At 36.2% G+C, this 13999-nt stretch overlaps 1 protein-coding gene across 6 annotated transcripts in view; it reads left to right on the top strand.

The window, feature by feature from the left end:
• The window catches only part of LOC132095450 (glutaminase kidney isoform, mitochondrial-like), a 42053-nt gene that overhangs the window by 16167 nt on the left and 11887 nt on the right, over window positions 1–13999 (top strand). For 4 of the 6 annotated variants that reach the window (XM_059500449.1, XM_059500447.1, XM_059500451.1 and 1 more), the window contains exons 7-13: window positions 2904–2962; window positions 10879–10911; window positions 11002–11060; window positions 11228–11294; window positions 11690–11740; window positions 12717–12893; window positions 13407–13538. In XM_059500449.1, the coding sequence (XP_059356432.1) occupies window positions 2904–2962; window positions 10879–10911; window positions 11002–11060; window positions 11228–11294; window positions 11690–11740; window positions 12717–12893; window positions 13407–13538 (578 nt within the window). Of the gene's footprint in view, window positions 1–2903; window positions 2963–8879; window positions 9268–10878; window positions 10912–11001; window positions 11061–11227; window positions 11295–11689; window positions 11741–12716; window positions 12894–13406; window positions 13539–13999 lie in introns of those variants that run through there. The other 2 variants (XM_059500448.1, XM_059500452.1) reach the window with 2 other exon arrangements.

Genomic DNA, 13999 nt, shown 5'->3' with positions numbered 1-13999 from the left:
TGAGTCTGAACTAGATCTGGAGATCTTATCGTTCGTGAACGAAATGACTGAACTGGTACCCATGTCGTTCGTGAATGAGTTGAATGCAGGGGCGTAGTTTATGTATAATATTCAAATCCATCAGTTACAACCCCCCCAATATTTCAACATGAAAATCACAGTAGATCAAATGAAAAATATAATAGAATTTATTTAATAGAATTTATTTATTTTGTAAAAATAATTTTGTTCCTAATCAAATATGAGTATGTCATAATAAATCAGACAAAAAATACTCCCCCTCCATTGAACCGATTGGTAACGCCCAACCAATGAGTCGCACTTTCACCAAAACAAGCGAGAGGTGTTTGAATGGGAGAGCACACGGTTAATGTTAACGCCAAAAATGAAGAAAGCGCTGCACAGCGGACTATATTTAACTGCTGGTCAGAGAGGGAAGGAAAAAAATAAAGCATGTACTGAGAATGAGGTATGAGAATATTGTGTAATAGTTAGTACACACCACATATATTTTAGCTAGCTAATCCATTGCAATGTATTTAGCTATAACTATCAGTATAACAAGTTACCAAAGCAGCTGTCTGTTTTGCTAGTATATTTTTCAATAGTGTCTGTAATTATCAACGACAAAAGTATTCACATCGGTGTTTGTTTTCTTACTAAATTAATCTGACTTTTGAACGAATTGGATGAATTAACGATTTAAGTGGCTAACTCATTAAAACAGTGAAACACTGCCGCCTACTGGCGGTTTCAATACTTAATTTCTTTCTTTTGCTAATCTCTACTATGTTAGAATTTTATGAATGATGATTATACACAAATTTTAATAACGTTATGAGGTGTATAATCTCTTAACATGTTTTTATAACAGATTCGAGGTAAATATAGCTGCAGGGTAGAAAAGTCAGCAGAGGGAGAGGAGGAGCAGTTGATCAGGTAAAGAAGATGCCAAAGTTAGGCTATACATTAATGCCTTTAATGTTTTAAAGATGTGTTTCCCTTTAGAAAAAAAATTAAAATGCATTAAGGTGGAATGTAAAAATCTTAAAATAAATGTCTAAATGTTGTCTCTTTCATATTTGTATATGTTGAATTTGTAATCAGTTAAAGCATGTTGCCAGATAGATAGATAGATAGATAGATAGATAGATAGATAGATAGATAGATAGATAGATAGATAGATAGATAGGAAGAAATAAATTATCCAATAACAATACACACACAAAAAATTTTTTTTTTAAATAACGGGCAGCATACAACGTTCAACCCCCCCAATGTTCAAACCAAATCTACGCCCTTGGTTGAATGAGCTGATACATGTCGTTCGTGAATGAAATGACTGAACTGATACACATGTCGTTCGTGAATGAGCTGATACATGTCGTTCGTGAATGAAATGAACTGGCACATAGCTTATCTCGTTCGTGAACGAAATGAATGAGAGTAAACCGGGTTAGTCTGCCATTTAGCATGTCAATCTCGCAAAAATGCAAAGCGCAGTTAAGTACTGTACTGTGCACATACGCTTGTTTTGATATTTAGCAACTCCACGTTTAATCCCCGATTTATGAATGTGAATATATAATATACAAACTGTCTGACCAAACAATTAAAATGCTAATTAGGCAAGAAAACCTTGTGCTTTGTTCATCTGAAAAACTTAATTAGACTTTATAAATTGAATGTGATTATACACACATTTTAATAAAGCCAGATCAGTTTTTGTAACAAGTGAATACGTTCGTTGACTTAAGACATAACACATAATACACTCTTTTTTTGCCATCTGCTGGCTTATTTTGTGTAATACGAAGAAATGGTCACTGAACGAATCAGTGAACGATTCTGAACGAATCATTTTGGTGAACGAACTGAAAATGAACGAATCTCTAAAAAGAATCATAATTTCCACCACTAGTAAGGATTATAACCTGAGTTTGACATTAACACCCACCAAATGCGGGTGGATTTTGCTTGTGGCGGGTAACACAGTGACTCCAACTAGCCACTTTGGCGGGTTGAATAATTGCCAGTGTGTGAGTTGGAGGCTAAGTATAAGTTTAGCACAGATATATTTTCACTCGCGAACACTCTGACTCTGACTGAGGGCTTCAGAGTTTCACTCTCCGTCAAGCGATCTGTGATATTTCTCAGTTCATCTCAATGGATACGCGGCGCTTCTGTATTTGATGTACCATAACTGTAGTGTGTGAAGACACACACATCGCCGTCACTTTCTCTCACACACACGCAGAGACCGAGAAAGAGAGAGCGTGAGTGAGTGAGTGAATTGACTCGCTACATTTAAACAATATTCTTTGTTGTATTTTCATGTCAATAGAACGGCGTTCCTATGGCAGTCTTAGAACAACCGGGTTTTCCGGTAGTGGCTGGAGTTAATGCACAAACGGCAATCCCATTGGCTGGTGCTCACCTATTATAGTCCCTGTTTTGATTTCAGCAAATCAGTTCAGGCGAACGTACAAAACTTGATTAATATTCATGAATCCAGCAGTTAGTAATCCTTAGTGTGCTTTATAGTTCTTATTAGAATTCGTATCATTTTTATCCTATCAGTATTTTTGTTAGTTTTCTCTCAAATTTTTTTTTTTGTCAGAAACATTGAATGACAGAAAAACAACCACCTCTAAAGTTAAAATGTTTAATATTCATTCAAACGTGGTTATCAAATTTACTTCTAATTACTTAAGTTATATTAAATAATACTTGATTATTGTGGCTAGTAAAAATGCTGTGTGGCTAGTAACTTTGGAAAACCACTATCCACATTGGCTAGTGAGCAAAAAAGTTAATGTCAAGCCCTGATTATAACCATCAACTTGACTTTCTTCTGTAATATATTATGCATCCCAAAGAAATAAAATTGTGTTTTTCCACAGACAAACCCCATAATCCAATGGTGAATGCTGGTGCAATTGTGTGTACCTCTCTTATCAAGGTAAGCCTGTTTCTTTTGTTTTTATTTTATTTACATGTTTTTGACTAACTAAACTCACATTTACCTGATTTGAATTAGCTAGAACAGATTATGATATTTGGCAGTGGCCAGAATATTGCTGATAAACGTTTTGAGACCAGTTGTATTTTGAATAAGTGATTTTGATCAGTGCTGCCTAATCTAAGATTAAATGACGATCAGTGTGTTTTGTAGGTGGTTCTTGTGTTTTCTCTGTGTTTTATTACTGTACACAGTACACCTACTCAAGGCCTCCACTCTCATTGTGAACTTCAATGTGTGAAGTTCATCCTGTTTTCAGGACCATTATTGTTAAAAGTCTGTTTTCAATGAATTTTGAGTAAAATTCATTCAGACTTTCTATTCTCCACATTTTTTCCACCCACTCTTGTGACTTAGGCTGGGTGATAAAACTAAATAAGTGGTTTATACAAAAACTGCACAAATTCTATTAAAAAATTATCTAATTTACATAACAGAGCCCATTCAGTACCCTAGATCAGACGTAATTGTTTATGTAAGTGCTTTCGTCATAGATCATGAGAAGACCGGTCTATAGAACATAAGTATACAAGTATGTATTTTTTTTATAAATGTCAGAGCAGCTGGAGAAAAATTATAGAATCTATTTCATTTCAGTGCCTCTCTGAGTCTTAAATAGGCCCACTTGTTCAGAAAAAAGTTTTGTAACAAAATATATTCTATTTTTTATGATTATCCTTTCAGACTTTTTTTTTTTATAAAATTCTTCTAATTTCAAGACAAAATCGAGGCAGATGTGCATTGTTGAACTTTGTTGAAAGAGTATTCCATTGCTTTATTTATATGCATCAAAATAATATGTGGCAGTAAACCACAGTATTTTCCTTTATATATATATATATATATATATATATATATATATATATATATATATTAGTGCTGGGCAACGATAAAATGTTTTAATCGCTATTGTAACAATATAAACTTCACAATCACGGAAAGAAGGTTGCGGGAACCGGCGAACATTCAGATGAAAACTTTAATAATCAACAATAAACACAAAACAGCGCGACAGCTATATAATTTATACTACTTAAACTATTTAAGCTTAACCTACTTTTACTACTTAAACACTTTTTGGAAACTTTGCATTAAAATTCATATGATATTCAAGATATTCACAGAGTTGCTTGATTTTACATAACAGGAAGAATAATAGCAAATGTATTGTGAATATTGGTTATATCGCCCAGACCTACTTGTGCCATATTAAAAAGAAAATCTCTATAGACTATAAAATGCATCATATTATATATTTAGTGTTTTTGCTATAAGCCTTTGTAGTGGTTTCATGAAGCCTGGCTGGTATTTCTTGGAGTTGTTTGCACCTTTTGGTTGTGTTTGTGTAATACCATGGATTCACCTTGATCTTTTATGTGTTTTGATCCATGTGCAAACACACAAGACAAGAAAAACACTTCAGCTGGGGTAATGGCGGTTTTGTTATGTAGATGTAAATGCTGTAGATTCACAGGTTCTTATTGCCTTATGCACAGTTTACACACTTACACATAATATATGCTCACAGTTGAGCCCTTGTATACATATGCATGTGTGCGTGTTATGCAGAGTGATTATTTCTAAACAAAACACACATACAAACGCACATACACATTTCTAGGATGTAGGAACTATTGTTATCCCCTGCATTGACAAGCTTGCATAAGAAAAACTGTTCATATTTTTATGCATTCATTAGGGCTGTCAATTTAATGTAATTTTTAGTGTAATAAATCATAAAGATTAAGTACTTTTGTGTAGAGCCTGACCGATATATCGTTTTGCCAATATTATCGGCCGATATGAGCTTGCCGCCAATATGAAATTTTTTTTTCAGAACATATAATTCAGATAAAATGCTTGAAATGGTGTAATTACTTGGTTTGTCCAGCAGAATGCACTACATTGTTTGCTACTGGCAACCATTTGATGAAATGATTTAAAGCTGAAGTCTATGGAAAACCATTGAAACTTTGAACGGGCATATCTCTGTAACAGCGCAGTGAATCCGCACCAAATTCAGGGGATCCCTAATGCATATCAAGTGTACATCTAGAGGCCCTCTTTTGAATGAGACCACCCCCCACGTCGATAGCCCCCGGGGTTCGGAAGTTACGGGTGGTTAAATTTGCAGTCCGGCCCCAATCCAACCAATCTTGCTGAAGGGATCCCAGAATTTGGTGGAGATCCGCAGGCGGATTTGCGAGATAGTGACACCAATCAACACTTTCACTTTAGTAAGGAGGTTTCTTGTCCAGGCAGCATTCAAGCTTTGTCTTAGTAGAGTCCACATGAAATTCCGCCATGATTCCAGTTCTAAGGGAAAGTACGCGTTACATTCAAAGTGAATTAAAGTGCGCGAGACGTAAATTTATAATGTATTTATTTACAGCAGTAGGGGAGAGCGGGGCACAAAGTAATACTCTTTGACTTTCTCAGTTTGTGTATATTCACATGGGGTTCAGAATATTTTTTGAACCACAGTAATTTTACACTTGACAAATATGTTGCTGTGTTTCATAATTACGGTGTATACGTTTTTGTATGCGTATAAGTAAATGTGACATGCCCCATAGATGGAGTATATTGTAACATCTGAGGGGCACGTTGTAATTTGGCCATATGACAGCTTAAAATCTTATCTGATCGAAAGAAAAAAATGCATAAGACAAATGAAAATATTTTGTTAATAAAATAATATATATATATATATATTAGGGCTGCACGATATTGGGAAAAAATGACATTGCGATATTTTATTTTTCTGCGATATATATTGCGATATTTTTTCTTACAAACAAAAATGGGGTGAGCACACTTACATTCTCATTTTAAATGATTTAAACATCGACACCACCATATGCGCGAGGGAGAGAGAGCAAGACAGCGCTCGTGTTGTTTGAAAACGGCTCGCGCTCTCTCTTTCTCTCTCTCTCTCTCTCTCTCTCTCTCTCTCTCTCTCTCTCTCTCTCTCTCTCTCTCAATTCAATTCATATTGCTTTATTGGCATTACATACAAAGGTACATATTGCCAAAGCATTGTACATAGCAGAATAGAAACAAACAAAACAAAAATACATATATATTTATAAGAAAAAAAAAATTACATGCAAAATAAATCCATATACATTTCTATAAACATTGATGGTACTTCTAATGTGTCTGTCTCTCTGTCTGTCTCTCTCTGTCTGTCTCTCTCGCGCGCGCTCTCTCTCCCTGTCTCTCGCGTGCGCTCTCTCTCCCTGTCTCTCGCGCGCGCGCTCTCTCTCTCTCTCTCTCTCTCTCTCTCGCGCGCACGCGCTCTCTCTCTCTCTCTGTCTCTCTCTGTCTCTCTTGCGCGCTCTCCCTCTCTCTGTCTCTCTCGCGCGCTCTCTCTCTCTCTCTCTCTCTGTCTCTCTCGCGCTCTCTCTCTCTCTCTCGCTCTCTCTGTCTCTCTCGCGCTCCCTCTCTCTCTGCCCTGTTAAACTTGCATGTGGTTTTCAGTCCTGTCAATTATAAACTTTCACTCTATGATGGTTAAGCTGTGCAATTAATCCGCGAATCACATTCGTCAAGTGCAGGGGAGCAGCTGGCCCGTACAGTTAATGAATAACGGATCAACTACGACAGCCTACATCGCACATCCTGCGATGTGACTATCGTGGATTCGTACATCGCGATATCGATGCTTAAACGACACATTACAGGTGATATTACAGATTCTTTGTCAGATTTAAGTTGAACCGCGGTCCCAGCGTGTGCAGAACCGTGTGTGGTGAACCGAACGTTTTTCTTTTTTTTTTCAGCGAACCGTGCCATCCCTAGTATATACTGTATTCTATAATGTACACAAAGAATATCGACCGATATATCGGTATCTACCTTTTTTTTACTCCCTAATATCGGTATCAGTATTGGCCCTAAAAAAAACATCGGTCGGGCACTACTTTCATCTAGATGTTGCAACTGTCACTGATGTACATCTAGTGCCTTTTCACAAAGGAAAAAACTGTAGATGTTATGTACAAATATAGCTTCAAGGGGAGTGCTGTGGAAATATATATATGTATCTATCTATCTACAACCCGAATTCCGGAAAAGTTGGGACGTTTTTTAAATTTTAATAAAATGAAAACTAAAGGAATTTCAAATCACATGAGCCAATATTTTATTCACAACAGAACATAGATAACATAGCAAATGTTTAAACTGAGAAATTTTACACTTTTATCCACTTAATTAGCTCATTTAAAATTTAATGCCTGCTACAGGTCTCAAAAAAGTTGGCACGGGGGCAACAAATGGCTAAAAAAGCAAGCAGTTTTGAAAAGATTCAGCTGGGAGAACATCTAGTGATTAATTAAGTTAATTGATATCAGGTCTGTAACATGATTAGCTATAAAAGCTTTGTCTTAGAGAAGCAGAGTCTCTCAGAAGTAAAGATGGGCAGAGGCTCTCCAATCTGTGAAAGACTGCGTAAAAAAATTGTGGAAAACTTTAAAAACAATGTTCCTCAACGTCAAATTGCAAAGGCTTTGCAAATCTCATCATCTACAGTGCATAACATCATCAAAAGATTCAGAGAAACTGGAGAAATCTCTGTGCGTAAGGGACAAGGCCGGAGACCTTTATTGGATGCCCGTGGTCTTCGTGCTCTCAGACAACACTGCATCACTCATTGGCATGATTGTGTCAATGACATTACTAAATGGGCCCAGGAATACTTTCAGAAACCACTGTCGGTAAACACAATCCGCCGTGCCATCAGCAGATGCCAACTAAAGCTCTATCATGCAAAAAGGAAGCCATATGTGAACATGGTCTAGAAGCGCCGTCGTGTCCTGTGGGCCAAGGCTCATTTAAAATGGACTATTTCAAAGTGGAATAGTGTTTTATGGTCAGACGAATCCAAATTTGACATTCTTGTTGGAAATCACGGACGCCGTGTCCTCCGTGCTAAAGAGGAGGGAGACCTTCCAGCATGTTATCAGCGTTCAGTTCAAAAGCCAGCATCTCTGATGGTATGGGGGTGCATAAGTGCATACGGTATGGGCAGCTTGCATGTTTTGGAAGGCTCTGTGAATGCTGAAAGGTATATAAAGGTTTTAGAGCAACATATGCTTCCCTCCAAACAACGTCTATTTCAGGGAAGGCCTTGTTTATTTCAGCAGGACAATGCAAAACCACATACTGCAGCTATAACAACAGCATGGCTTCGTCGTAGAAGAGTCCGGGTGCTAACCTGGCCTGCCTGCAGTCCAGGTCTTTCACCTATAGAGAACATTTGGCGCATCATTAAACGAAAAATACGTCAAAGACGACCACGAACTCTTCAGCAGCTGGAAATCTATATAAGGCAAGAATGGGACCAAGTTCCAACAGCAAAACTCCAGCAACTCATAGCCTCAATGCCCAGACGTCTTCAAACTGTTTTGAAAAGAAAAGGAGATGATACACCATGCTAAACATGCCCCGTCCCAACTATTTTGAGACCTGTAGCAGAAATCAAAATTGAAATGAGCTCATTTTGTGCATAAAATTGTAAACTTTCTCAGTTTAAACATTTGCTATGTTATCTATGTTCTATTGTGAATAAAATATTGGCTCATGTGATTTGAAAGTCTTTTAGTTTTCATTTTATTAAAATTTAAAAAACGTCCCAACTTTTCCGGAATTCGGGTTGTATCTATATATATATATAGAGAGAGAGAGAGAGAGAGAGAGATGTCTAAAGGGACTTTTTGTAATGTCTAATCAATACTTTAATCCATAAAATATTTTATTTATCTTTTATAGGCAATTTATTAATTTGTTACAAAACATGCACGTAATGTAATTAAAAGTCAATTGACAGCCCTAGAATAGTAGTAAAAGGATGCATTGTCAGTCACTCTGCGTGACGATTGTGAGGCATCCTGTGAACAGGCCGTGAAGTTCAACCTCGCATCTCCCATCACACCTAAACTCAACCATTGTGATTGCTTTTCTCATATTGATCTCCTGTGATAAATGTCTTTCGTCCCTCTGATGTGTTCTGGTAGGTCAGTGCTGAATGTAAGTCGTGCCTGTCGGTTTCCTTTGCACCTAAGTAACGCATGGCATCATTTCCTCCTATTCTGTCCGAGTCCTTAAGCACCGCCATGAGCGTGTACTAAAAGCGTGTGATATGCTGTTAAAGGCTCTGTGTGCTGTTTTATGTTGTTACATATTTTGCAGACGTAGGATCTGTGGGATTTTTTGACCACTGCTGCAGGTCAATGACGTTGGTAATTTTTCCTTTCCATTTTTCCCTCCCTCCCCATGAACAAGCCTGGATACTAAAATATCAGTAGTGCCATTGTGTTCCTTAATAAGATGGCAACTGCATAAAATAGAGAGCATCTGTGCTGGACCAAATGGTATTTACTGATGGAAACTACAGAAGCACATAAGGTCCATTTGTTATTATTTTATTCAGCCTTTTTTTTTCCGTAAGATCTCAGTGCAAAAATACTGATGCATGGCCTTTGTGTGTTTCACAAGTAAACTTACATTCGGTAACTTACGCAATACATTCGGCATATATAGTAATGTCCAGCAGGGGTGTAAAAATACAGAGAAATTGTGTTTGCATTCAGTTATGGTTACTGTGATTTTAATTTAGTAAACATTTGATAAAACACACTTAAGTGAAAGAAAAGTTTCCACATTTAATTGTTATTAAATAGAATAAAGATTTTTTTATAATATTTTTTATGAATGTGCTTTGAGATGTGTATATATATACTGTAAAAAGCACAATGCAAATCAATTGGATTCAAACTTTTGAAGTTAGCAGCACTCAAATTCCGTTCAACAATGAACAACGATTTTACTTAAAAAATAATTACTTAAAGTCAGAGTGTTCATGCTGAATTTTTAACAGCTATTACAGTTCCAGTTTTCAGTGTCACATTATCCTACGGAAATCTTTTTAATATGCTGATTTGGTGCCTAAGAAACATTTATTTTATTATCAATAAAAATAATTGAAAAGTGTTTTGTTTGTTGAAAAGTGGTGCCTTGAATTTGAAAATTTCAAATTTTCAGAATTTGTGAAAACTGATTTAATTGAACTGGACTTTTTTGTGCCAGCGGTAAAGTCTTACTATAGGTTTTTTGAATTAAAGCATTACTTTCTTTCAACAATATCACCCAAACATTTTAATTATATTGTTTATACATACAACAAATGCATTGTCAGGATTTAACGCAATTATACTTTTTCACCCCTTTGTAAATTTAATTTGGTAAGAATACAGTTTTCCCAAAATAGTACAGGAATATAGTAAAGTGCAATTATTTGCGTACTTTACACCCCTGATGTTCAGCAGTCTAAACAGACAGTCAAACAAACACATTAGTCACTCTCCATTTATGGCAGTAATGCAATCAATCTCAATGGCTCTCTTTGCATTAATTTGATGGGTGCCTCAACCCACACTTGTAGGTTAGTGGACACTGATCCACACTCACTCAGAAACGCATCAACACACAATGCACAGATCCTCCTTGCACATCATCTTAAGACATTACCAATCCTTCTGATTCACATCCACTCTGTTTTTTGACCACTTCTGTGTTTGGCCTACAGGTCTTCATGAACACGTTTAACTCCAGTCTTTGCTCAGTAGCGGTTCATCTTCATTTCCTTTATAGAGCATAACAGTACTTTACCGTAGTACACATATGAAATGATTATGATCTCATTGATATCTAACAACAGATTTCTAACTGACAATTTTAGCATTGTACTAGTAATATTTAAGGAATTAAATTATCTATTTCCTTACTGCTAATCTGTGTGAGTTAATTATTGTTCTGATTTATTTTTCCCTATGATTTCCTGTGTCTTTCAGCAGGGGGCAAGCAATGCTGAGAAGTTTGATTATGTAAGTTAATTATAAAAAGATTATGTTTTATTTTTCACAGTAACAGTTGTTTTTGAGTTTGATTGATCTGTTCTGATTTCTCTATTGCAGATGATGAACTTCTTGAAGAAGATGGCAGGAAATGAATATGTTGGTTTCAGCAATGCCACGTATGTTGAGCTACCAGTTCTATACTGTAGTTTTGATCATAAAAACAACGGGCAAGCAGTCCAAAAATAGTCCTCATCTGTACTTTCAGAATCTGTTTTTATGTTATGCATGATTTGTATTGTTGGGTTTGATTGAGGTAACAGATTATTTATATCAACTGATCTAGATTCCAGTCGGAGCGTGAGTCAGGAGACAGGAATTTCGCTATTGGCTATTACCTGAAAGAGAAGAAGGTTAGTATCGCAGGGATGTGATTAGGTGATTTATTGCAGCCATTCATCTCTCTATTTCTCTTCAAATATACCCTTCACATTTTACATGCTGTTACTTTTTTGGGGCCATTCACACAGAACACATTTTTGCTTTGAAAAACATGAGACGCAGGCAGTGGAAGGAGGAAAAAACGCAAGGCTCCAATACGTGTTGAACTTGAGCTTTAAATGTGTTTTTAGAATGCCGCATCCTGCGTGAAATGCTGAGATGTGAGACGCAAGCGCAATGGTCTAAGATGTCTGTAAAGTGCATGTTTAGATAAAATGGAAAATTAACTTAACATTTTTTTTTGTGTAAATGGCCCCTTTGTCCAGGAGTGGTTCCATGTTTTAATCTAAGTTTCTCTTGAATGCAGTGCTTTCCAGATGGTACAGACATGACTGGTGTTCTGGACCTCTACTTTCAGGTGTGTAGAGACATGCCTCCCATTTCTGAGTTACTGTCAGAACTGAGTTACTGCAACAAAAAAGTTATGAGCTTGTTGCAATGCATTTTGTGATTGCCTTCTTAAATGCTGACATTGTAACTGATATAAACTACTATTCCTAAGTTTGGGGTTAGTAATATTTTTAACACGTTTTTTTTAATGCATTCAGTTGATCAAAAATACAGAGAAAACTGTAAAAATATGAAATATTACTTTGTTTTAAAATATTTTATATATAAAAATGTCTCTCTCGCTCTCTCTCTCTCTCTCTCTCTCTCTCTCTCTCTCTCTCTCTCTCTCTCTCTATATATATATATATATATATATATATATATATATATATATATATATATATATATATATATATATATACACACACACACAATATTTATATTATTTACTCCATTTCTCCATTTAGAAATCATTCTGTTATGCTGATTTAGTGATTTTATTATTATTGTCAATGATGCTTAATAATGTCTTTTTGCTGAAATGTTTTTTTCAGGATTCTTTGATGAATTGAACGTTCTAATGAACAACTTTTACTTGAAATTACATTAAAAAAAACACATGGTTTACTTTCACATTTGTCAGAATCTGTAAATCACTGCCGATATATTACAATTGAATGTTTACTGGAGAACATAGAAAGTTGATTTGCTCTGGCTTAGTTTGACATGGCACGAGCATGGCAGGACTGCAGTGACTGTCCCTTGACTCCTGTCATGTGTCTCTGAGATCATGCGGTGTGTGTAATAGGATAGTGCAGCTGATGGCTTTCTCTTACACACACACACACACGTGGTCAAATCCTTAGGGTGTTGTTTTCTGTAAAATCCATGAGGAAAGCTGTCAAACAAAGCATGCTGAAATAAAAACTGTGATTTGGCATCCTGGCTTAATATTTCTTATTCATACTGTATGTGTTTATCTGTTTTTGCATCTATATGTGCAGCTGTGCTCCATCGAGGTAACGTGTGAGAGCGCTAGCGTCATGGCTGCCACATTGGCCAACGGCGGCTTCTGTCCAATCACAGGCGAGCGTGTGCTGAGCCCCGAGTCCGTGCGAGACACCCTCAGCCTCATGCACTCCTGTGGCATGTATGACTTCTCCGGACAGTTCGCCTTCCATGTAAGTTTTTGTTGATGCAGATTCACGTGAGTAAATCCAGAATCACAGTAGTTCACACAGTATTTATGCCAACTCACTTCCTGTTATTTTGGAATACTGTATTACCACATCATGTGAACTTTCCTCTTTTTCCTTTTCCTTTCCATTTCACATTTATTTTTTGTAACTATTATCTTTAACTTTTAAAGGAAACATTAAAGTAAACTTTTAAACATCGCCTGCCCTCATTAAGTCATATTTATCCAAGTTACAGACCAATACATACCAAAAACAGTTGTACCAATTTAGAATGCAGTAGATAAAAACCTGTGACTTATTTCTTGCAATACAACATAAATGTGGTTTGCAAACATCCCTAATTTAAATGCTAATCAAGCTAGTTATAGAAAATGAAAATAAACCAGGCTATTTCTTCTTAGTGATCCCCACCCAGAATCCTACTGCCAAACACAATATTTTCAGTTACGGTTATCCTATTTATCTGTATATAATTGTTTAATGTATTTTGTTCAGGTGGGTCTACCAGCCAAGTCAGGTGTATCTGGCGGTATTCTGCTGGTTGTGCCCAATGTGATGGGCATCATGTGCTGGTCTCCTCCGTTGGACAAACTCGGCAACAGTGTCCGGGGCATCCAGTTCTGTACGGTATGTCTGTGTTCTCGTTTGCAGACACACCTACACACACAAACACTTTCATTTCTTATAAAGTTCAACCTATGAACTGAAAATAAGGTGGGAAAAAATATTTGAAAACGCTTGGCAAGATCGTAAATGTTCAAACACACACGAACACACACATATACATTTGTGTGTGTGTTAAATGTGATATATATGTTTTACATTGAAAAAACAGTAACACTGAAAAGTTGAAAATTCAACTTTATCACAGGAATAAACTTTTTTGTTTAAAGACTTTTTTTGAGCAAATAATGCATTTAACACACCAAAAAAAATCTTACCAAGCCCAATTTTTTGACCAGTATGTTAGCTGTTTATATACATGATACTTTTTAATTATTTATAATTAATAAAAAAAAAAGTGTACAATCTTTAAGATTTTCTACAGTGTTTTACAGCTAGGTTGAAATACATAAACTTTATATTGA

Source organism: Carassius carassius, chromosome 19 (genome assembly GCF_963082965.1).
Source record: "Carassius carassius chromosome 19, fCarCar2.1, whole genome shotgun sequence".
Classification (NCBI taxonomy): Eukaryota; Metazoa; Chordata; class Actinopteri; order Cypriniformes; family Cyprinidae; genus Carassius; species Carassius carassius.
This window is presented reverse-complemented; position numbering and strand designations above follow the sequence as displayed.